This window comes from Eleginops maclovinus, chromosome 16 (assembly GCF_036324505.1).
Source record: "Eleginops maclovinus isolate JMC-PN-2008 ecotype Puerto Natales chromosome 16, JC_Emac_rtc_rv5, whole genome shotgun sequence".
Taxonomy (NCBI): Eukaryota; Metazoa; Chordata; class Actinopteri; order Perciformes; family Eleginopidae; genus Eleginops; species Eleginops maclovinus.
The window spans coordinates 3258555-3284749 of record NC_086364.1 but is presented as its reverse complement, the minus strand read 5'-3'; the positions used below and the strand labels follow the sequence as shown (position 1 = coordinate 3284749).

At 41.9% G+C, this 26195-nt stretch overlaps 2 protein-coding genes across 11 annotated transcripts in view; both read right to left on the bottom strand.

Annotated features, from left to right (window-relative positions):
• Window positions 1–1994: 1994 nt before the first annotated feature.
• hoxb2a (homeobox B2a) lies at window positions 1995–6249 on the bottom strand. The gene is made up of 2 exons (XM_063903809.1): window positions 4759–6249; window positions 1995–3322 (listed from the first exon to the last, which is right to left on the bottom strand). The coding sequence occupies exons 1-2, from the start codon at window positions 5240–5242 to the stop codon at window positions 2547–2549; spliced, it is 1260 nt and encodes a 419-aa protein (XP_063759879.1). The 5' UTR covers window positions 5243–6249; the 3' UTR covers window positions 1995–2546.
• Window positions 6250–10851: 4602 nt separating this feature from the next.
• hoxb3a (homeobox B3a) overlaps window positions 10852–26195 on the bottom strand; it is a 63918-nt gene continuing 48574 nt past the window's right edge. For 9 of the 10 annotated variants that reach the window (XM_063903800.1, XM_063903799.1, XM_063903798.1 and 6 more), the window contains 2 exons: window positions 18907–19598; window positions 10852–14474 (listed from right to left, as the gene is read on the bottom strand). In XM_063903800.1, the coding sequence (XP_063759870.1) occupies window positions 13627–14474; window positions 18907–19483 (1425 nt within the window). In that variant the 5' untranslated portion in view covers window positions 19484–19598 and the 3' untranslated portion in view covers window positions 10852–13626. Of the gene's footprint in view, window positions 14475–18906; window positions 19599–22508; window positions 22920–26195 lie in introns of those variants that run through there. The other variant, XM_063903804.1, reaches the window with a different exon arrangement.

The following is a 26195-nucleotide window of genomic DNA, read 5'->3' as shown; positions in this document are numbered from 1 at the left end:
TATTTAAATATGGATATTACAGTTATTGTGACATACATTGATGCCGAACGATCAAATGAGCTGTGTTTGGTGTTTTTTTTATTTATTTGCAACACCTGTCCACCTCGTGTTATTTATATTTTGATATGCTTTATTATGCACAAATTAAGAATATGTGGCTGAGAGCTAATCACATTTTTGCATTCTTGTTATTATTATTATTATTATTATTGCTCGTTGTATTAGTACAGCTTTATAACTTTTCTGTTGCATATTCCTGATATTTACAGGATTATTTGAATGTGATTGTCATTGCTATATTATTGTTTCCTTTGGTTTCCATGGGATTTACATCTACACAATTTAAAAACTGCCCACAAATGCATCAGATGAGTTTGACTCTGAATATGTTTGTGTTTTCATTATGATATTGCATTGATCAAACATTAACGGGCAAGTCAGAGATGCAGTGAATATGAGAGAGGTTCTGATTTGTTATTTTATATGCCATATTTTAAGGAATTCCACAGAAACAATAAGTTATATCAGGTTCAAAAAAGGTTCTCCCAGATAAAGAAGTGAGGAATCCCCTCTGTTAGTGTTAAAAAAAGAGAGAACCAAACACCAAAGCAAATTCCATTTCAATGTCATTAAAATATAATAACACCATTGTTTAGTGGTTGTCTTACAAATATATCGACCCACATGTTCTTATTTTCTCTTACATAGCTTTGCAGACTGCTTATGTTTTTTTTTTGGCCATTTGATATAGTCTAAAAATGTTTGAATTCTAAAAATATATAGAAAAATATGCAGATGCAGATTAGTATTACTATTATTATAATGATATATTATTATTATTATTATTATTATTATTATTATTATTATTATTATTATTATTATTATTATTATTAAATACAAATGCACAGTATACACCATGCCTGTCACACTGAGCAGTCATCCTGTAATGGCTGCCACTGCTCATTGTTCACATCCTGCTTTGTCTTCAGCGCCATTTTGACTCTGTGGGGGGAGGAGCAGCTAGTTAGCAACACACACACACACACACACACACACACACACACACACACACACACACACACACACACACACACACACACACACACACACTCTCTCTCTCTCTCTCTCTCTCTCTCTCTCTCTCTCTGTCTCTCTCTCTCTCTCTAATGGTTACCATGCTAAGTCAAGGTTTGCTCTGTATTTACCCTACTAGCTTAATAGAAGAGGAGAATTAGCAAGCCAGCTTCAGTAAAGTAGCTAGCTTCTGTTAGCTCTGGGCCTCGTCAGTATAAGGCTACATAGCGTCTGCGCTGTTCTGACATGGTGGAAGCTAGGCCATGCTATGCTAACCATTAGCTCCAGCTCAGAGGCAGAGGGATACCAATGCTAAGCTAACTGTGATGAAGGGAAACAATGACCCCGCTGTGGCCTCGGACTGTTTCTCCTCTTTTTATCTGCTCTGGAACATATCTCGCCCTTCAGGGCTATCTCTCTGTAAACAACCATACTGGGCCATGCCAAGCTATATCAGGCTATATATTTATGTTGTAGCCTACAGTGTGGGAAAACAAGATAGCTGAACATTACACTTCCAACTAGCATCATGACACAAAATGAAAATACTTATCAGACGATTGAAAACAATAAAATGACAATTAGATCTATTTCACGACTGTATCTTAATAATTAGAAACAAACAACTACCTGGTGTTAAACTAGGCTACCTCTTATGGAGAAAAAAAAGTGCTATTAAAACGTATTTAAAATGTCCAATTTGGCCAAATATTGTAAAACTAATAAAGAGAATAATAGGCACCCTAATGGTCATTGTGTTTTATATTTATGGTAGGCTATTAAAACATGCACTTTAGGCTACTATTATCGTTCACTACATAAAAAAATATATTTACTGCATGCCGTATATTTTCACACAATTAATAGGTGTTATTAGGCACTCCATTAATTCATTTAGCCTAAACAAAACAACGACATCGTAAATGTTTGTGTGTTTTTATTATTATTATTCCACTATGAAAATATATGTACAATAAATAATTTGGATTTTCACTATTAAAGAATCTCAATAAATAAACTAGGGTCTAAAACTCGGGTCATCAGCAGGGCTTCTCTGGAGTTGAGATTGTGTAAAAGCAGTCCAGCTTTCTGCATCGAACAGTTCCTGAGAAGTTATTAAGAATCCATGAAGCTGCACCAAAATGCACGAGAAGAAAAAATCCATAAAAACGGGGAAAAATGAAGGCAATAAATACCTGAAGAAGGGGAGAGAACAAATCCACAACTTTTCGATCGTGGAAAAAACAAAAATAAACATTTTCCTTGGATGATTAAAAATTAAATTAACTCTATATTATAGCCGCAAAATAACACCAGCAAAAAAAGACGAACAGATATTTTGTAAAGAACATAAATTCATTCAGCAATGTTTCAGGAATGTTGCCGAGAAGCTTTAATGCTTTTTAAACAGCCGTCGCCTCCGCTCGATTGTTCACCCGTCCTCCTCTATTATTAGTTTTGTTTTATTTATCTCAGAAGTTGAGGTTGTGCAGATCTATGGTGCACAGTGTGCTTGTGAACAAATCAAAGTCCTCCTCGGAGAAATCCACCGGGCTATCCAGGGAGCTCTGCAGGCTGGGAGACAGGCAGGAGTCCCCGGCGAAGAAGGTGAGGTCGGGGAGCACCGATGATGATGAGGACGCGGCAGGAGGAGCAGTGGAGGAGTCCGGCTGCTCAGAGAAGGACGGATCTGGCACTGCTGGCCCGGACTCGCTAAGATGCATCAGGCCCGGGATATCCGCAGAGTTCTGAGGTGCAGGAGGGGAGTCAGAGGAGCCAGAGGGCCCTGGAAGCGGTTCAGGGCAGCTCAATCGGCCTTCCTCCTCCGACGTGGGTGCATTATCCGTGCTGTCATTCGCGTAGGCGGCCGAAGATGGATTGCAGCTCCCAGCCTCTACGTCCGATGTAGCCTCCCCGGTGCCAGATGCTTCCAGCGGCTGGCTCGAGTACGGGGAGGAGGCATCGGCGCCTTCGAGCGGCTCAAACCCGCCTGGGTCGCTGGATTCATGCCCCCCTCCGTCCCGGTGGTGCGTAGTCTGGCGCTTGTGTTTCATGCGCCGGTTCTGGAACCAAACTTTGACCTGCCGCTCGGTGAGGTCCAAAAGCGCGGCGATTTCCACCCTTCTGGGCCGGCATAGGTACTTGTTGAAGTGGAACTCCTTCTCCAGCTCCAGCAGCTGGGTGTTGGTGTAGGCGGTGCGCAGCCGGCGGGACCCAGCTCCACCATCCAGACCCGCCTGGCTCGGGTCTGCAGAGACAAAGACAAATAAAAGGAGAGAGAAATTATATTGGGGATTTATGTGTAAAATATTTTCTCTTCTTTTATTTTATTTTATAGTTCGTTTGAACTTCAAATTGTAATCTATTTCATGAGAGCTGTAAAACCTCTAAAATTTTATTGCGTGCGAAATTTCCAGCCAAGAAATAAGCTGCTTCAGCACCGAGCAGAAATCCCCTCGGCTCTTCTGTCTGTAATAAAACAGTAATAAAACACAAACACTCTCATAAAAAAATACTCCTTCCGATTACAGTAGCAGCCAAAGCCCTAAGTGTTAGAGCGGACCAATTTGTTGATGGTAAAAAAAAAATAATATAGTAAAGAAAAAAGCTGATAAAGACAGATGATAATGGTTAAAAATGGGTTCTCTCTTCTGTAAAGTCTGGAGTGTGAGAGGCTGCGGTATGTGATCAGAGAATCGAAAGACAGGGGGAAAATGAATCATGATGGGAAGGAAATGTACAGGGAGATGTGGGAATGTCGATGTGACACCAAACATAACTTATACCATGAATAGCTTTGTGAATAAGTCAGAAAAGGCAGGAAACTGGGCAGGAAAGGAACACGAGACATGGTGGGATTTTATGTGTGTGGAGAAAAAATGTTCAGTGATTGCAATGGAGGGCAGTGAAAAAGACAGAAATGGCCTAAACCCAAGAAAATCAGATTGTGTGCAGTCTGTATCATGTGTGCATGTAGCTACCTCCCCCAACCCCCACCCCATCATATTCTGTTGCTCTGCCTCGCCATTATATTCCCTACCTTAATCCAATATGGCTACCCTTTCAGTTGTGTTATGAATATATAATGCCATGGCGACGCTGCTGAAACCCCACCATGCACCTAAACAACAGAAACTGCAGAATGGATTTAAATAAAAAAAACACCTATGCGTATATATGCACTATAAAGACGACATAGACATAACAAATAATGGAAATGTAAGCTTTAGATGGTGCATAATTAACATGATGCAGGTGTGCACAGTTTGCACTCTTAAAACGTAATTCTGAATGCTATTATCGCGTTAAATGGTGCATATTCACATGCATGATGAAGAGCAAAGCACTGCAGCATAATGCAGTGGTGTCGATATGGCTTCCCTGTTGACACAGCATCACAGCACTGCACAACACACACACACACACACACACACACACACACACACACACACACACACACACACACACACACACACACACACACACACACACACACACACACACACACACACACACACACACTGGAAAAAGACAATGTCATCTAACCAAATCCTTGCTGTGTGAAATGATTGTTAAGTTATATAGTGGATATGAAATGAAGATTATCACAGAAATAAAGCACAAGCTGCATATCACATTCCCATCACACACACATAGCCTGGCTCCTACTCCCAGCATACCGACCTGTGGGTGACTCGATGCCCGCCGAAGCGTACCCGGAGGCGGTCGGCGACGGGGAGGAAGAGGCAGGGGGGATGATGGATACGCCACCGCTGGAGCTGCTCCCAGGCTTGGGGGACTTCTTGGATGACTTCTTCTCCTTCATCCAGGGGAACTCGTGGGCCAGCGGACCGGCCGAGTTGGCGAATGCCGGGGCAGGGGCCTGGCCGGGCGGGCAGGGCTGCTGGGCGGCTCGGTGCTGCGTCTGGAGGCCATTAGTGACGGAGGTCCTCCGGTTCTGCTGGCTCCTAGCAGTCGGTCTCGGCTGGCTGGCTGTGCAGGGGCTGAGGCTGGGGATGGTGTGCTCAAAGGGAGGCGGAATTACTGTCGACTCCTTGATTGATGAAGTTTGAAATGACTCCAGGACGGCGGGGAAGGACGTCAGGCACTCTGCTAGGGACGGCTGGCTGTTTATAAAACCGATCTCCCTCTCAAATTCAAAATTCATTGCTCCCTCAAACCGGCTTCTACCTCAAACGGCGAGACCCCCGAAACAATCCCTTCCCCAAAATAAAAAAAAACATTCACACATGCAACACACCGCACACGCTCACAATACAATATGGCTTTGTACAAAAATAAATGAAAAAAAAAAAAACCACGAGCGTGTAAGGCTCCCGACCGCAATGGCGTAAATGCGGTGGCTATTTAATAATTGTATATTGGTGATATTACTAGCGTATGGGGACCTGGGTAGGCTAAACTGAAGAACTATGGGGCGAAATTGCAGCCAATTCCTGGTCACGTGACCCAAGACAACCAATTGGGAGCCTGGGCCTGACGGCAGTGACGGCTGTGGGAAGCAGCATTATTATTTTCTGTGGCAGAGAGGGGCTTTATCGCAGGATAGCTGCTATTGTTTAGTCCTCACGGGGGGTAAAGTCCGGGGAGAAAAAACACGAAGGCCGTCGCTCGCCATGTGCGCTGTGTGGGCGGCGGGTAGGCGCATCCCGGCCCCGCGTTACGCACAAACAATAGCGCATCCCTCGGACACATTTCGGTCCTCTGGGTGATGTAATGACTGTTAACATTAGGCTGGCCACCACCGTTTACAATATGGCTCCCTTAGAAAAAAAAATACTGTTTACACCACACAGATCATTAATCTTATAAACTGTGACAGAGCCTGAAAATCCCCAGTTTAGAAAGTTTGGGATGGTTTTAGATGGCGCAGCAGCTCAGGAGGAGAGGATGGAGGAGATATCTGCAGATTCTATAGGAGAAAAACATTTAGATTTAACTGGGGGGAGAGGCAGCCTGTTGGTGTAAGTGAATATTTACATTTTTAATAGACCTCTTCTTGTTTTTGTGATTGAATGGCTTTCGCTAAGTTTGCATATGTGTAAAGTAGGAGTAAACCTTTGTTGTCTGAATAAAACCCACCTTAAATAGCCTCTGCTGCACACTCAGTGTTTTTTTGTTTTTTTTGCTAGCTTCTCTCACACTCTCTCCACAGTGTGATGCATGAGTGTTAAAATGTTCGCTGTGTTTACGCACCGAGAGTTCACAGCGAGGTCGCTCCTGCATGGAAGGAGGGGAAGAGGCAGGCTTCCTGTTCCTCTTAGTCAAAAAATAATAATACAGCAGCAATAATGTAAACGCTAATACTAAGTGAGAGTGTGCTGAGTGGCATTCAGACTCCACAGGACGCACATGTAGATTTTTATAAAGATCAGGGAGTTTGGAGGAGCGTATTTTTAGGGAGGTCCCGAGGAGCCCCGAGTGGGGAAAAAGTGCGGTGATCAATCTTTCGGGCCCGCAAAGAGGCTGACAGCAGCCCCTCTCTGTGCCTACATAACAAGCAAGCCTCTCTCTACATTTCCCCTCTTTAAATTCAGTATTCCATATTGTTACGCTGCTTATACGCAATGAAAATACGCTCGTATGTCATGGAGAAATAATTTATCTGTTGAGAAATAAAACAGAGACACAATGCATAAGTTATTTAGCTCACACAGCCGTTTCCCTCTTTTTCCCATGCCATTTGGTTTGCCCTCTGACTCTAAGAAAGAGGCAACAGAAGCAGCAATGTGAGTGGGAGTGAAGCCATTGAGCAGCAGAAAGTAGCAGTGAGTAGGCCGAGGCGACATGAACACACCACACACTGCTGACTGAGCTCCAACACCACAATACACTGCAGCGGCTGTTTTAGTGTATACCGTTTCTTACTTTTTTCTTCAGTTTTTTTCTTGTAAAATTCCGGCGAATGTATGGGAAGTTTTGTTGGAGAACAGATATTTTTTTCCGGGTGGATTGTGTGCTGGAATATGTTTTTATATCATTTTATTTATCAGTTGGCTCTTTTGTTTTGGAGATAGGCTACTGAGGGTAAAACACTTATTTTTATTCCAGTTTGATTTTCATCTAATTTAAAATGTAAGAAGTAATTATTGAGATTCGAGATGGAGTAGAGTAATAGAAATAAGTAAAGTCAATAAGTAAAATAATAGCACCATTCCTTTTTTAAAAGCTTAAAATGTGATAGTTATAGTATTATTATTATTATTATTATTATTATTATTATTATTATTTTTCCAAGGCGTCAGACAAATAAAAATTCAAAAATTAGTACAATTACTTTTATTTGTACTTACTGTTTAGGGAAAACGTGTCGTATAGGTGAACGTTTAGTATTAAATAAATGTAAGCATCATATTTATCTAAACGTACATTTTAAACCTATATATTTGCCTAAAGTATTCTAATCTACCTAAAGAGTGTGACCTTATTAGTCTTTAATTGTAGCTCCTGACTCTGGATCAGTGTGTGTACCTGGCAGAGAGTGTGTGTTCTGTAGTAATAGCTGCACTGAGCTCCGCGTCTGCTTTTATGAGGCAATAAATTAGATCCAATCTCTGCTTATTGGTGTTTTTATTGTCGGTTAGTCCAACGGAGATGTAAAGGGAAGTACGGCCATTATTTATGGGAGCCTGATTTATGTCCCAAGTTTTATGCTTCTCTCAGGCCTCAGCACGAACGCGTGCAAGAGATAGAGTTAGATAGGGAGGGGGGTTACTGACCACGTGACCGGGCAGAGGCCTCAGCCCTTTATTTTAGTCATAAACGGCAACAGAAGACACAGAAAGAAAAGTTGAATGGGGTGAAAACATTGACAGAGAAGTCTGATCTGTTTTGCTCCCTGGCTTTACTCTGGTTCTCTGGCCACACTATGGGGGCGACTTGTGTTGGGTCATACTTTTTTTATTTTCTTTAATAGAAATAACATTTCTCATGAAGAATAAGAGTGGAAAAAAAGTGGGACTGGGAAATAAAAAAAAAGTCGATTAATTAAACTGGGGACATTGCTAAATAGTGACAAAGAGGGGACTATTTGAATAGTAAAAGTGGATAGTAGTCTAACTAAAGTCTGCAGAATGGATAAAGAAAAAAAAACCTGTTTGCTTCTTTACGCACAATCAATAATTGTACATAGAATCCCTTTTGGAAATATGAGCTTCAGATTGTACATGCTGCTGTTTCTAATGGGTAAGTATGACTTAGACATTAGAAACATGTCAAAGAAATGGCCAATACATATGCAAAATATAGGCAAATCTCCAACCATCTGCTTTGCCCAATGGTAGACTACTTAAAAAAAAAAAAACATTGAGGAATCATCAACATTCAGGCCCCACTCACTAGAGTTTTTTTGATCTTTCAACCACAAATCTTGCCTTTGTTTTGAGTCATTTATGTTTCACAGAAGTTGGTAACCTAACTTAAAGGGACAGTTTCAACCCAAATTCAACAGTATATATTTGTCATCCTACCTGTAGTGCTAATTGGCAATAGATAGTTTGGTGTGAGTTGCCAAGTGTTTGTAGTATCAACCATAGAGAAACAGTATCAGCCTTCTCTCCTATTTCAAACTAGCACTTTGCTTGTTTACAAAGAAATACATCGGAAAAGCTCAGCAGCATATCTCTCTACAGAAATCATGACCCTCGAAACATTCCACAGAGCTCGTTGTGAGCCATCTCATGTTGGAACTATGTTCTTCATTGATATTTCTACGGCTGATATCTCCAACAATCCCATCTCAATGATCTTGAGTTATGAATAGCACAAAAGGTTAAATGGTCTCTTCATGAAGATATATGTATTTAATCATTTCAAATCATGACTTGGGAGTCATTTTTGATTGGTTTTCTAGAGAAATTGAGTCCTACATTTTTTTTTTCAGCATTTGTGAGAGGTAAACATGATTCTTTAGATGCAATACCATACAGTACTGGTCACTTAAGACAAGTTCTGACGGAGTTTGAGCTTTTTCTGTACAGACATTAAGCAATAGTGTGGAGCCAAACACAACAGAGCTAAAGTAAGAAAAGGATTCCAGCCACAGCAGGTTTTAGGTTTCAGTTCAGGAATAGTTGTTGGATCCGACCTTAGACCTTCTCTGGGTGCAGTATCTTAGTGTTACTAATCAGAACGGTAAATGAACACCAGCCACTAGCTACAGTAGCACAATTGAACAATTTGTGTACTGCTTTTTATCTGCTTTGTAAAGCATAAAGGAGACCAGAAGCAGATTTGTATTTCTCCTAAAGGTTAACTTTTTTTTTTTACTTCTGACATGTAATATGTCGCTCTAGGCTGTAGATAGACAGTGCTGCCATGCTTTAGCGTGTGGTATGAACTGATATTCAATACTGGCATGAGTGTCAGGTCATCACCAGACACAAGCTGTCGGAAAGAAGTCACAACGACACCAGAGCCTCAACAGCACATACATGAATCTGAGCCACATCATCTAATAAAATACGCTCCGAAAGAACATATTCTATCCCACTCAGCATTTACTTACACTGAAAACACTGAAACGTTGACTTTGATAAAATATATTGGGTCTACAGATTTCCCTTTGCTGTATTAGGTTAGTTGAAAGCAACAATATTAGGTTGAAATAAAAAATATTAGGTTTAACTTATTATTATTTTAACTAACTTAATACAGTTTTGTCAAATATGTTCAACGTTTAATTTTTTTCATATACAGTTTGGAATTTTCCAAAAAATGTAAAATTATTGAGGGAAATTCACATTTTATCAACATATGATTCATACTTGGCCACAAACACACTGTTTTCGGATATTGTAGCTTCATATTTATAAACTATGAGAACACAAATAATGTACCATTTTGCCCTCAGAAAGGTACACATAGTTTCTTCGAGTTCCAATAAATGGCTGGCAGACCGTAAAGCAAAGCAAGTTTGTTTAAAGGATTTAAAGATAAAGTATTCCTGATCTTTTATGCTTAAAAAAGTGTGCTAATATCCAAAGATAGCAGTTATGTGTGGGCTTCTTTATTATTTATCACAGAGGCCAGTTGATTTTTAGAGGGTTGTTTTAAAAAATAACTGTCATATAAAAATATGCACAACTACAGAGCCTGACTTGAGTTCTGAGAGTGCTGTTAAATCATTAGCATATTTTAATAGTGATGTTAGCCACAGCTGGCAGCCAATTTGATTCTTTGTTGCCAGGGAAGTCAATAAAATAGTGGTTCAGTAACACCCAGGAATGAGTTAGCATTTTACTACTTTTGGAAGTCAATGTTATTTTTAAGTATCTTTGGTTATAAGCTTGAGAAAAGGTCGGTGGTTAGCACAAGTGACTAAATTAGCTATTAAACGTCATCACACCGAACATTAGCCACCTTAACTTAGCGGTGGTGATGCACACCAATGCAACCGTGATATAGTTGTTAATAGCACTAAGTGAGCTTTTTCTTTCTGCCGAATGCATTTACCCTTAAACAATCACACCTTGGTGTTAATATGTGGTGATTTAGTAGTATTCAGAAGTATCATAAACGTGTCTTTGCCACAGATCTTATCTTCTGCAATATCCTGACATCGTATGGGGATATTTTTTGTCCAGGGAGCCCTTGCGATGCTAACTTCCTGTTTGGCCTACAAAAACACCTGATCAATGCATCACTCTTTTTGGTATTCCTGACAGAAACATTGCCTAACCAAGCATTATTGCCCTTTCATTTCTTTAATGATTATTTACCACCACACCTGAGAATCATAAATAAACTGACGATGGCTCTGAATAACGTAACATTTTATTAAAGAATTGTTCGACAGACAACTCTCCCAACAATGAAAGAAAAGGAGCTACAAAGGACAAAAAAGAAGTTGTTTTTCTCCAAAAAGACTTTTTTTCCAGCTAATAGTTTGTCTAAATTCTTTCGACTAAGCTCAGATGAGTCACCAATCCCCACCGAGCCTGCTCCCTGTACAAGCCAAGACATGTATGTACAAGGGTCATTTTAGGAACATAAAAACTACCTATCTTCTTCTAAAATACAAGAACTGAAAAATGTAACTTCAGTACATCGGACAAGAAGAAACACAACATTTTTTTTTCTTTCATAACAGGTAAATACTAAAAAAGTACAGTATTTTTTCTCGATATAAATACATGAAGGATAAATAATAATAATACAAAACAGAAAGTCTTTTTCAACTGGCTATAACAAATAAATATTTATATCTGAATGTTCACTCGAACACACATTGGCGAAAGACGCTTTGATTGGAGGGCCTTCCGTCTTCAAAATAAGATTTTATTATTATTATTATTTTTTACCTTTTAACCATCAAAATGTAAACTCTAAGTGCAACAATGATGCCCAGATGTGGAAAGCTTGTGTGTAGATCTTCACTTTAAAACCAAACAGAGGGATTATTTCCAGAAGAGTGAAACAGGGGTCGAACACACACACTTTTCATGTGTGATGTGTGTTCTTCCCCGCTGCCCCCACTGACAAATAAACCCAGTTGTTTTAAATGTGTGAAATACATCAGCTTAGATTTCTGGGACATGCATTTTTGTTCAAATATATACCCTGTATCCACGTTAAAAGTCAAGATATGCGAGAACAAAACAAAACGATATAAAAGGTGATAAAAAGAGAAAGATAGAGAGAAAGAGATGGAGAGACAGAGAGAGGACAATGACGTAGCCAAACATAAATAAATATTGTTCTCCACTCTTATTATTTACCCTGTGTCGATGATGTGCTAAAATAAGAACATTAAAAATGTCTCTTCTGTGTCCTCTCATGTGTTTGTTTAAAGATGTCAACAGCTGGCGTAACCTGGCTGTGGGTGTGTGGCAACTTAAGGAAGCTAGCTTAGCGTTGCTGTGTGTGTGTGTGTGTGTGTGAGAGAGAGAGAGAGAGAGAGAGAGAGTGTGTGTGTGATTAGCTAAAGTAGCTTAGCACAGATGTGTGTCTATGGGAGCAACTTCAGCCTTGTGGAGCTTCTTAAACCCTGTTAGATCGATGGGAGGAGTGGTGAGTACATGTGTGGGGATGGATGTGTGTGTGTGTGTGTGTGTGTGTGTGTGTGTGTGTGTGTGTGTGTGTGTTTGTGTGGCAGGGGGTCGGTCTGTGGCGGTTTGTGGGATGTGTAGCCTCCTTCAGAAGCCATGTGCTGCTGCCACAGACAGGAGAGAAGTGTTAGTAGTGTATCGGACAGAGGTGGGGACAGCAGGAGGAGAATGAGCCGGAGAGCGGGAGAGAACATCCAGTGGTTTTTATGCTCTGTGGAACGAGGGAGACATATTTGTGCTCTCTCTCTCTCTGGGGCTGATGGAAAGGCTGGGCCTTCACATAGCTCAGCCCGGCTGACAACAACATGTGTAGCCTAGAGGGGGAGAGAACCCGGCGCCATAAATCTAACCACCTCGTTAACTGCCCATTAAAAACTATTTCATTTAGCAGCCTGGAGTTTGTATATGTGTGTGTCTTAGGGGGCAGATTTCCTTATCATAGTACACATTTAAAACCCCATACTCCAAGCTCTAACAGCAGGCCAGCTGGGCGGCAATTTGCTCCACCCACACAAACACATCATACTTAGAAATTGTTCCTTCATATTTGAATTTTGGGGGTTTTTCTGACAAATATATATATTTTCTGTTCCCCTGTAGTAATCAGTATTTAGCTTTTGATTGACTGTGCAGATTATCAGTCGAATACTGACACCATAAATCCTGCTGTGCCGTACAGCTGCCGATATGTCTCTGCAACACTGCCACAAGATGAGCTTCCTGACATCTATTGTCCCCTGGGGACGTGGGGGACAATTGACTGTACACTCGTCTCCCACGTCTACAATATGCATCACGTACATGGGGAAAAAATTCAAGATTTCTCGTGTAAAAATCCCGGATGAAGAATACATATTAGGTAGTTTTAATGTTTAAGTTACCAGCTTTTATTCATGGATATTACGAATCTGACAATGATTGTATTAATTATTGAACATACGGAAGACAATATGGGCCACATGTGAAAATAAAATTGATATCTGAACGAAAGTGAGTTTTATTTTTAGTTCTGTGAAAAGTCAGATTCCTGTCTTTAATCTCAGCACTCAATGTAATACATTCAGATCTCAAAAATGTTTTAAATGTGGCCCTAATCCTCTTCCATAAGACCATTCCTAATTTCCTGTGGGAAAATGTAAGCTTTCAGGAGCAAATAGTAAGGTTGGTCCCAGTTTGAAATATAAAGTGTTTTAGCTACGACCATTGATTCCACTAACTCTACACTGCAGTGACTTCAGTGTCCCTCGCTGCTGCTTATTATGGGCACTACCTTTGTGTTTTTACAGTGAAAGCCCTAATACTGGTCAGGCATTGTAAACAGGGGGGGCTCTCTGAGGTTGTAGAGCACAGGACAAACCACTGGATGGTTCCTGTCTGTCTCTTTGGTCCCCCCTGCTGTCCCCGTGCAGCAGCAGGTCCCACATGTTAGTCTGTTAGTCTGTTGTCTTCACTACTCCTACGTTGTCGTGTTGTTGCAAACCTGCTACAGGTGAGTGAGCTTGGGTGCTTCCTGGATTCTGCCCTGAGTCGAGGTGTGGTGCGCCGACAGCTCAGTGTACGTCTGGTGTGGGGGGGGGTCGCAGGGGCCCGGAGGGCCCCCTCCGCCCACGTGGTGCCCGTTGGCGCCCGACATGGGCCCCGCACCATTGTAGTCCATGGTTTGGTGGTGGGGTGGCGTGGGGCCGAGGTGGTTTAGCCCGTACATGGAGGGCCCCGAGCCAGGCATGGGTTCCACATAGCTGCCCCCCCCCACGTACACTGGACTGGCCTGCATGTTGTTGGGAGTCCCGTAGCCAGCATTACTGGCCATGCCGTGGTGAGGATGGGGGTCGCCGTAGTCCGGGTCTGGGGAACCGTATTTATGCTGGGGGGGGCAGCCCTTCATGGGGACGTTGGAGTAGGCAGTGGACATGGAGTAGGACACTCCCTGGTGGGGTTTGCCGAAGGATGGCGGGGACGGGACGTCATAGCCGGCCCCTACCATAGGGTGCATGGAGTTGAGGAAGCTGGCGGAGGACTGCATGGTCAGGGGCGGGGAGCCAGCCGGTGAGGGCCCTCCAGAACTGGAGCTGAGGCCCTTGGACTTCTGATCCTTCTTGTATTTCATGCGTCGGTTCTGGAACCAGATCTTGATCTGCCTTTCGGACAGGTTCAGCAGGTTGGCCATCTCCACGCGGCGCGGCCGGCACAGGTACCGGTTGAAGTGGAACTCCTTCTCCAGCTCCACCAGCTGAGCACTGGTGTAGGCTGTACGGGCCCGCTTAGACGAGGCTGAAGAGCCGCTGGTGGGACTCTTCTCCCCACTGCTGCCACTCTCTGCTCCCCCTGACACTGAGGAGAGAAGAACAGGGTTAAACAGAGGACGGGCAAGCAAATATCAAATGGCATGATGATATTGATATGATGCAAGGAAAACAAAAATAAGGGAGCACCAAAAACCTTAGAAATGAGGCAAAAGGAAATGGGAGAAAGAGGAGTGGAAATGTGCAAGGATATAGTAAGAAACAGGTAAAGGGAGGATGAAAAGAGCCTGAAGGAAGAGAGATTAGAGCCACTCAGGCTGCATGCTGGAGGAAATTGAAAGCATTCAGCTTCTTAATAAAGCAGAGGGGGGTCCGGGCACACTGGCTGAATTATCCCCTGATATTAGTTGTCAACACTTCATAACAGTGGCAGTTATTAAGAGACGGAGGGCCCGGTGCTGGCCGAGGGCAGCTAAATTGCATCTTGGCAGGAAAGACAAACCCCCCACAGCAACAGCAGCTGCAGCTGAAGACTGTGAGTGGGGACTGATGCAGACCTGCACTCACTTCATCAGCAGGAAGCTAAAGTTAAGCTTCCCTCCACATTTATGTGATTCTAGTCCTCATACACTTCACAATTACCACTAAAGAGTCACCCGCTGCTATAACTACTTTGTGTGTTAAGAGAATTAAAACTATATTATATTTGGTTATCCGACACAAAGGAGCTCCAGTAGTCTCATATACAAGTCACTATTTATGGTTATCCTAAAATCTTTTCATTATTTCTGCAAAGAAATTGTTAAAAGAAATGTTTGCAAGGTGCTTCAAATAATTTGGCAGCAAGTCAAAAAAACTGGCACACCTTCCAACACATGGTTGAAGATGGGAGGATTGCTCAGCCCTTTTCACACATGCCCTATTGCTCTAACAATAAGAAAAGATAGGAATATAATGATGGCTTTGGAAAATAATGAACAAAAAATGTTTCGATATATTATATTTTCATTTAATATTCCATTTCATGGCACTATTTTATCTGTATATTTCTTATCTTCATCACATTGTATTTTGCTGCTGTAACACAAGAATGTCCCAGTTTGGGATGAATAACATCTTTCTGATTCTGATTCTGATACATGTTAATAGTAAGCAATAAGCTTGTATAAAAGTGGAATGGACAGGCTCATCTTACTTGTTTCCAAAATCACTGCCCCTGACAGTTCTCAGGCCTTTAGTTATATTGCTAATAATAGCATTATAGTCATTTAACTGCTGAGCTGTTGGAAGGAGCAACATTAGTACAAATACGAACAACCACACTGGTTGAGAAGAGGCTGCCTGTTAAACCGGATTATCTACGCTCTATTGCTAGTCAATAAGGTTCACGTTATGCAACAGTCCTTCATGAAGGTTATGCTGTTCAGTTTTTGTGGAAACCTGAGAGCTGTTGATTCAACTGCTCGGCTATTTTGGAGGCTGCAGTTTGGTGCTGTGAGGGGCGCTTCTCCAACCCTGATCATATCAATGAGGGTAGAGTAAATAAAACACCTTGAAGTATAATAAAATAAAACTACATCGTCCAAATCCTGAATATAACAACCTGCAGGAAATTAATCTGAGCTTTCGCATACCATACAAACAGGCAAATATTGTTTGTTTGATGTGTAGCAGGAAATTGTACACTAGATAGTTAGGGTTAGGAAAGCCTATGGGTTAAAGGGTAGGAATCACGTCAAAAGAACAGAAGAGGCACATAGGAAGAGCATAGGAAGCGTGTAGATTGTGGAGGCACAATATTAGGCATGTTAAGCGCATAGGAAGGGCATAGGAAGAACAAGTTAGGCGTATTCTAAGGGCATAGGAAGCATATGTTGAGCGCAAAGGGAGTTGGACAATAAAAAGTGGTTAAGGCGTTGGACTTAGGATCCAATGGGCAAATGCCCTCGTTGCCCTCGGTTCGAACCCCACTCATTTGGAGCCAACAGTTGATGGGCCTCTGGCATAAAAAAAAAAATCCCAAATTGAGAACAATTAAACATATCTAATCTGATGACACATGTAAAGTGCATGCTGAGTTCATACGAAGCACACATTAGGCATATCTGAAGCACATGCAAGGCTCAACAGCAGAATCATGTTTGAAAACACAAATGTTTCAGAGTTTTCTAGCATGGTGTGATAAGATTTGCTATGTTTATTTTACCTAAGGCCAAGAGCATGAATTTCAAAAGCCGTAATTCATTTGAAGCCAATAACTCCGTCGAAAAGACTCTTACTGAGGATGTGTTTGTGATGAAGCAAATAGCTGCTATTGTAGCTTAAAAAAGCATCACACAAACAGTACTTTTCTAGCTCTGGGCTCGGTTTTTTCCATCTTTCTGTTTCATATATAGTAAAAAGTAATGCTGAAAGTCTCTAAGAGCACGCCCAACAGTGCCTCTGTTATGATTACGTTGCTAGGCATGCTTGCAATGTGTTTGTACTAATAGGATGCAGTCGAGTTCAAAGCAGCACTGAGAACCTATCGCTCTATAAATCCTCCCCTCTTTCCCCAGAATAAACAGTTGACAGTGTGTTGTTCTATAGACGGAAACAGAAAGATGAGAGGTAACCATCACTTCATCTGTCTCACAGAGCAGTGAAATTCTCAAAACGATTGTATCAAATTCTCCTTAATAAACAGCCTAATCTCTTTCCGACTCTCCTCCCAGTCATCTGAAAGCTTTCTTAATACTCATATTCATTATGGCACAACATATTCTTTTCGCATTGATAACTAGCAATTCTAATAACGGATCTGTCGGCCTCAATAACTGTTTTTCGTTGCCTGTTATCAGACATGATATTCAGATTCATCATGCTGTTGTGTTTTTTCCCCTTTGCTAATATCTTTAATTTCAAACGTGCGAACGTCATTCCCCCTCTCTGAAAATCTATTCATCTGTTATCGTACATGACATTTAAATTCACCCTGTAAATATCTGTGGATTACCAAGAAGGTGCCAAAAGGAGAGCCGGAGAGGGCAATCAGAAGGCAAGGGATAACCAGAGGGGGGAAGAAAGGAGGAAGAACAGGGGGTGATGAAGGGCGATGCACAGGCTGTAATGAACCCCTTACTGATCAGTTGTCATTGATTGTTACTTTATCCAGTACTACTTTTTTAGGTCCTTCTAAGCAAGATTGGACTAATTACTATCAGAACACCAGATTTCTATAACTCCTCCAATCTGGGATTACTTTGTTTATCCCAGATGCAACTTTCTCATATGTTTACCATTTCTATTTGTTGTGCTTTGCAGCCCTGTTCAGGTGGGTTTTAAGGGGAAATCTATGTTGGAACTATTTCTTGATGAAGAGCACTGTATCCATGCGCAAAACAGTGTCTTTGTGCTGTAAGTCCAGTTGCCTGATTCAATATGGATCACAAGTTTAGTAATAACCTCCATAAAGGCATGATGGAACCAGCCTGATTGTGATGATAAGCCTCCGGGAATTATACATCAGGCCTTTTTTTGCCAAGAATTGTCTAAAAAAACACAATTATTTGTTTTTACAAGGTGAACTGATTAAACGGATATGATACAAAGCATTAACTTGTTGGTATTGGTGAACGATTTAAAACCAGGCCAGCTGAATCCCTGTTTTCCCAGCCTAAGCTAAGCTAACTGACTCTGGGTGGCAGCTCTGCCCATCATACAGACATACAGTAACAGTGGTCCTTATGGATTTCCTATAAAAGAAAGGGCTAATTTTATTCACAATATACAAATTAATAAAAAAAATATATATATATACTCGTCCTAGAAAATAAAATATGGATTAAAATATTGTGTATATTTGCTGTATTCTTCTTGCTGATCACTTGTTTACTCACACCTCTTTTGCAGGAATATTATTCAGCGTGCCATGCCTCTGACTTTTGGTCTATTTTACTGCTCACAATATTTAGGGGTTTTGACAGGTACCTTATTGATGTCATCCAAAGACTCAGTTATATAAGAAAGTATGAAGCAGAATTTTAATTTAGGTTCAAGCTATTCAGCTTTCATTTCAACATACTTTTTCAGGGAGATGAAAAAGGCTCAATCCAGCCCACGTTTGTTTATTTTAAAGCGGTATTAGATGCTTAGAATGACCTTGGATCAGAGCAGACTCACTCCCCAGCTACTGATAACCAGCATGACCAGTTGCCTGTGGAAATCTGTTTTGCTGTTACAGTCTGAGAAACCTTTTAAATCCTCAGGGGATCTTTGGCTTGAAAGAGGATGTTGATAAGAGAGGTGAGGAAAGAGGGATGTGGTGATTGGAAGGTGAAGGCAGGATAATAGGAAAGAGACGCTAATGAGGAAGGAAAATGAAATAGAAGGAGGACATAAGGAACTGAGGAAGGGGGAGATGAGGAGAGAGATTTTGATGTAGGGGGGATTAGTATTCTGCATGTTGTTTCTGTGAGGCTATGGAGGGAAATCAAAGCAAAGACAGACAGAGAGACAGGGACAGGTGCGGTCTCACACACCGTTGCCAGAGTTGTTGCTGGGTGAAACGTTTTTCTGCTTGGTCGCCTGTCGACACTCTTTCATCCAGGGAAAGATCTGTTTGGACATGGTAGGGTTGGGGGGCAGCGAAGAGGAGGACGACGTTGAGGATGACGTGGAGGAAGAAGAATTAGACGACTTATTGGGGCCCGATTTAGAGAGTGAGGAGGCCCCGGTACTGCCCCCTGGCTGCTGAGCCCCTGTATTACTGCTGCTGGGGTTGGGGGGCAGTGGAGGGGACACCTGGGGGCCGGGGTGGTGCTCAGGTGGCAAACTGGGTCGCATGCAGCTGCCATTCAGCTCCTTGGTCTTGGCTAGCTGCTGCTGCTGGTGGCCACTGTTGCTGCCCAGTGACTGTAAAGAGCAGGCAGAGCGTTGGTACGAATCCACGTCCAGATGGGGGGCTGACTGGAAGGCCGGCTGGTGGTGGGACACTGGGACCGGTGCATCGTAGCCCCCAAAGCCGTTGCCGGCTGCCGCTGCTGCCCCCTGCACCTGGTATGACGAATAGCCACCGAAAAGTGCAGAGGAGTTGTCGTAATATGTTGTCTTCTGCATTTCTGAGAGAAGTGGCGTCTTGTGCTCCGGTCCTTGTTGAGAGCCACTGCCGGAAGACCATTTGGTACCGGGGGTCACGTGACGGTGTCTCTCCAACGGTCTCCTGCAATCTGACCTGAAAGGTTAAGGAGAGGCAGAATGAAGAAATGAGAGAGATAAATCCATCTTCCGCCATGAAAGGCACCATGACATGAATAGAAACCACTGCTTTTCTTTCCTCACCACCCCCCCTCTACCCTCCCCCTCCCCTCTGAGCCCAGTGCACAGCCTGCAGATGCTCTGATGGAGGAGGCACACACACACACACACACACACACACACACACACACACACACACACACACACACACACACACACACACACACACACACACAAATATACACAAACAAACATAGAGATGCACATATTAAATGGTATTATAATTGTTTGTAATATTTAAATGTGGTATTATTATAATTTAGTTTTCGTTGAAACTACTACTATTATTATTATTATTATTATTATTATTATTATTATTATTATTATCATCACTATTATTATTGTATATTATTAATAATCCTGGTCAATAGTTATATACCTATAGGCGATTATTATTATTGTTATTCACTAATTATTTTTTTCTGTTTCAGCTTTAAATCCAAGAATAATGGCAATGCTTCACCTTTCAATTTAAAAACAAAATGTAATATCATATTGTTTCACTATTTAACATAACTAAAAGTTATAATTTTGTACTTATTCGATCATTTAATTTCAGGACGAATGATGTTTTTATAATAAACCACTACCCCACCGTCTCTGTTGTTATTCAAGCTGAACGTGACATTTCGTTGTGTAATGGCGGCAGTTTATGTGGCCTGTACTTCCTTTGTGACTGATGTAGGTAGCCTATTTCTGTCAACCTCTGCCTTCCACACATGATTTACCGTATTCCGTCTGCTCGGCTGTTACCTCACTCACAGAGTCTCCGGAAACAGAATAACACAATAATCCTGCATCATGTTTTAGTGGAAATAATGCATATTATAGCACGTGATTTATAGTAATAATACACTACATTAAATGCTTTATTGAGGTCTAGGCTATAACGCTGTAAATGAATAAAGGATGTTTGACTCTTAAAAGGCAAATTTCTAGAGGAAGGATGAATCGGGGTAAATAATTCCTAGACGCTTCCAAGAATACAAAAATAAACACTTGGACTTGGGTACAAAACACGCCAACAATGGACACATAGGAAAGAAAGCCAGGAAGACGCTTCACGAGTCAGTGATTCATTAGTGTCGAGTGCTCTATCACAGCTCCGAGAAAAAAACCCCAGCCGTGAGCCCCCATAGGGTCCCTATCTGCCTCTCCGCCGGGGTGGGCCTGTGGCCGGGTGTCAGGCAGAGAGAGCACCTGGCATTCATTTGTCCTCTGGAGATAAAATGTTCAACGTAGAGTAGAGGAAGAAGAGAAGCGGCTCTGCCATCTGACACTGAGCCGCTGTGTGCTAGCTACAGCTAACAGGCTAATGTGTTCAGCTAATTACAGATATTAAGCGAGTAGTAAAGCCACTTACTGTTCATTTTGAACATGTATTTAAATACAAAAATAGTGTGTGAAAAAAAGGAAACACCGTTACATCGTAAATATGAAGGCCTACATCATAAAATAACCCAAAAAGTTGTCTACTTGCAGCATATGGCTCGCGCTATTTGTGATGTGTATTTAAACAACGGACCTAAATAAAAATATCTTTTAAGTAACATTTGCATGCAACACAATCAAGAACCAACCAATAAACGAACCATTAAAACGTATTCAGTTTTAAATAAACATATGTTTCGTTTGCTAATCAAACACATGCCATTTTGGGTTTTTTTAAATGCAAAAAATAACAAAACCAGCAAATAAATGTGGACTATTTGAGATGCAATTGTTTCTTATTTGGGTGAAATTGCGCAAACTAGCCTTTCTAATTTGTTCGTTTTAGAAAATGCCGATTAACCCACTATTCTTCTTTTTTGTGATTAGACAGTCCAGCCCTACTCTGGCTCTCAGCACGTCACACATGTCAGCCATTTATCTTTGTAGGAGACAAGCTGGAATCCTAATTATTTACTCTGAGGAATAGTCCCAAGGAGGGAGAGAGGGAGGCCGTGGCACTGAGTGTAGGAGGAATATGTTATTAAATCATATCGCTGCTTCGCCATTAAACGGGACACGTAATGTCTGTGGCCCTTGCTTGTACCTTAATACAATCACCAACTTTACTAGACGCCTCCCCGAATAATCCACTTACACTGACAGAGAAACAGCCACCCAAACAAAAACAACAGAGAGAGGAGGGAGAGATGGAGAGGGAGGGAGAGGTCAGCCTGTGGTGTCCAGTGTCTGTGTTTTATCCTGGGATATAAAATTACAAATGGCGCCTGCCATGAGAAGCTCAGAGAGAATGCATTAACTTGGACAATCCACGTATTCCTTATCCCATTAACAGATACGGGGGGAGAGAGAGAGAGAAAGAGAGAGAGAGAAAGAGAGAGACAGAGAGAGAGAGAGAGAGAGAGAGAGAGAGAGAGAGAGAGAGAGAGAGAGGGGCCAAAAACAATAAAGGATTGGTCACATCAGTGCTATTGTTACTACAAACAGTGATTATGAACACAAATACAGCATCGAAAAGTGTGGAATAAATGTCTAAAATAATATAATAATAATAAAGAGGAGGCCTGTGGGAGAGAAATGGGCAGCCTGTAAATACCAGGCACAAGTATTCCACCCATAACAGAAACATGATGTAAATAAATAGCTCTAAGTGAGGAGCAGGGGGAAATGAGAGGCACAGAAAGAAAAAGGACAGAGATGGAAGGCCGATAGAAGAGGGGGGGCTGCTTGCGGCAGCTTAAAGCATTGTGAACTCTTCTTGAACCGGGATTGAAGTCATACGGGCCATAAATCACTGAGCCAGCCACTCAAAGTGCACAGCGAACTAACTCCGTGTTTCTGCTTTGTTGGCCTGCTGCCTGTCGGTGAGGCTGCTTACCTTCTTTAGCCCTGGTGGTCCCGGTCCAGTCCGGCTCGGACCCAGCAACACCGCATTCCAGATTAGTCCTCACGCACGTTAATCAATAACAAATAATAAATGACTGATTTAATAACGAATCCGCTCGCGTTCCCTTTCGTTTGCTCCTCTTCTTCTTCTCTTCTTCTCTCCGGTGCGGTCTCGACAGTAGCGCGGGCACCACAACACCTCCTGGAGCTGACAGCGGCGGCGGACCGAGCTCGCGCCGGAGACCGTGTGGCATGAACGGCTGTCGGATAAGAGAGAGCGACGGTGCCGAGACGTGAATGATGAGGGGAGCGGGGGGGTGGGGGGGTGGGCAGAATTAAAAGACCGGGCTCGGTGTAGCTAATGGGCTACAGGCAGGCAAGCTAGCGCACGAGCAGCTCAGGCTTACCGGGAGCCTGCCTGCTGCCTGCTCGCGCCCCCGCCCCCCACCGTCCTCCACCCTCCCGCCCCAGCACCAGCGCTGCCTGCACCGCTGCTGGCTGATAACAATGGCCTCAAATGTCTCGCTTTTTTAGCTCTCACACGGCTCTATCAGACAGCCTGTGAGCAGCAGCCCCGCCACAACATGTCAACCCATCGCATGTTTGGGTTGTGCGCAAGCTTCTTTATTATTTCCGTCTTCCCGCCTCAGCGTCTTCTACTCTGTCTTCGCCTGTTCTCGCCTCGGTCTCTGGAAGCCGTTATTCCACACCACACTGGCAGTCTGCAACCGGCCTAGGAGTAGGCTTATGGTGGGGCTAGTTTCACAGTAGGTGTTCTCATTATGTTGTTGACAACCAGCCCGGGCAACGCTCACGTGGGTAACGGAGGAAATAACGGGGCTTGACTGGCGAACGCGTTGATTCCCCCATTAAACATTTGAGCGTCACTCTCACATTATGCTAATATACCGGGCTGCAGCCAGGCATAAAGCATGGAGCTGCTTTTCACGTGGCAACACTAATTGATAGCCTTTCAAATCTTAATAGTTCAATATCAGTCCACAAACAGCCCAAAACTGGGTCTATATCAGCCAAAGTTTATTTCCAATCAGGAGCTGGCAGGACTTCTTGCTGAGTATAGTCGTGGTTTGGGTTATTTAAACTCAGCTATTTAAAATGATAGATTTGCATATACAAATATCAGCCTTACCAACTATGCCCTCAACATTAAGAAAACAAAGTAAGCTTTTAATAAATAAACATTCTTAACAAACACTGTAGGCTAAACCTCAGAATATCATTAAGATCAATTTATTGTTTTGCCAAAAATGGCTAAAGCTGACAGCTGATGCCTTTACTGTCTATTTCTCACATGGATGGCATTGTAAAGGCTTGCATCAAAATATGCTAATAGGTGATATTTACTGAATGGCTATCCTAACAGCAAGTCCCTGGAAATGTAAATATACTTTTCACTGAAATCATATTCATTCAAAGAGCCAGATACATAAGTTAAGTGAGTGCAGACATGTAGATGATATGTTTACTGTTATTTTAGGAGGTATGCCAATCACTTATGAGTCAGTGTTTGTGGCAATTTGGCAAAATAAGTTGATATAATTTGGAGACATGTTTACAGGCAGTGTGAGAAGTTGTTTTCCCTCCCTACCACTGCACTACTTTGCCAGGCAATTATATATATTTTCATTTATGACCCATGCCCCCCAATATTTCAACACCTTGTCCTGCTGCTACCTAGTCACAAAAGATGGTTAATAAACAAGAAAAGGAGGACACAGTGAGCGAAACAGACATTAAGGTACAGGAAGTAACCATATCACATTTCCATAAAAGAGTAACCAGAATATGCATGAGTTAAAGTGCACTTCAAGGTCTTTATAAAGGGAAATAGACGAGGAAGACAGGAGCAAGGTGCAACAACATTTGCGGGAAAAGGTGACTTAAAAATGAAGCAAAAGTGATAATAAAACCTACAGGGAAAAGAAAAGAATATACATTAAACTATGAATGTTCCTCACTATATTTTCATACCACACACACACTCCCACTTCCCTCTATTTTTATTATTCAGAACGCTACCCCTGTCGTTTATGGCTACGTAAGATTTATGAGTTTTCTCGCACCCAGCAGCGGCGTGTGTGTGTGTGTGTGTGTGTGTGTGTGTGTGTGTGTGTGTGTGTGTGTGTGTGTGTGTGTGTGTGCGCGCGCGCGTGTTGTTTTTGTGTGTGTGTGTGTGTGTGTGTGTGTGTGTGTGTGTGTGTGTGTGTGTAAACAGCCAACTTTAAAACAGATAGCACTGACTGTGGGCTGCTGAAAGAGGATGAGCTCGGTGTAGGAGGAAGGTGGGCTCCTGAAATGTGTCTATCTGCAAATTTCCCTTCAAACCGTCGTTTGTGAGGACTAAAGGATCTGCTGCTGAACAACACAATTACTCATTAACGAAACCACTAATCAGCTATTTTATTGTCTCTGTTTTTTTCTCCTCCTACTGAGCAACAGTGTGTGAAGAGACGTGGTGAAATCAGCAGAGAGGATTACATGTTGACTTGTAAAAGCACGCCGGAGCTTCAGCTTTATTTTCCTTGGAAGGCAGATACACGGCTCCGTGTTTCGGATTGAGTCACGGGTATTGGGTTTCACAACTGAAACTCTCTGGAATGGAAATCCTCTTTCCATTTTTTTTTCTTTCCCCCCAGGACTTCGGGCATGTAGGCCACGGAAGATGACACAAAGGAATTTCCTCAGACTACGGGATTTATTTTGTTGAAATAGCCTGTTTTACGCAGGTTTAGACTGTGGAAACGTGTTGCTGTAAATGCCAATGGTTAAAGTATTTTATGTTCTGGAGGCAGACACACTCAACATTAAAGATAGGCTAAAGACTTTTATTTTTCTTTAAAAAAAATCCGTATATGGCCGGCTTGGGCGTACATCTTACTTGGTAATTTATTTTATTTATTTATATTTGATTTGTCTTTTACATTCACATTACCATTGTGCAAATACAATTGTCAATATTGCAATTTTATCATGTCTTTTTTCATGTTTTGTTTCACTGTCGCGAGTTTTCAGTTTATATAAACTATAAAAAATAACAACCCTGAGAGAAATGTATTGTGGTGATATTGGGCTTTATAAATAAAATTGGATTTGATGAATGAACCAGTATATTTGTGATGTGTAATCAGAAGAAAATCACTTTTCTTTATCTGGGACCTGTAATAAACTGTTCTTATAGTTTGATATCTTGTACCGGTAGTAATGGGTCATAAGCGCAGTTTTAATAACTGTCGCATCAAATGATGGAGTCATTGCACACCTCTAGATCATATTACATGATTGCACGTGTCATGGCATGATATTTCATCAATCAAACACATACACATTTCCCATGCATTCATCTCCCATCTCTACAAATTCAGGCTGTAAAAACAAATGATATAATCGCCTATTAATGCGACATAACCACCAACTTCCCACTATTTATACATTTATTATCTGCGTTTGTTTGCACGTCCTGTTGTAATCGGTGGATGTACAACGTATTGCATCACAATTTAAAAGCAGAGATATTAACGATAATAAGAACTGGAAAATAATAACATCAAGTGTTGGACAATTGCGTAACACTTGGCATCATCATACAAAGACTGTGCGCATAAAACCTACGATGTGGACACACTTTAAAATAAAAAGTCTTTCAAATGAAAACAAAAAT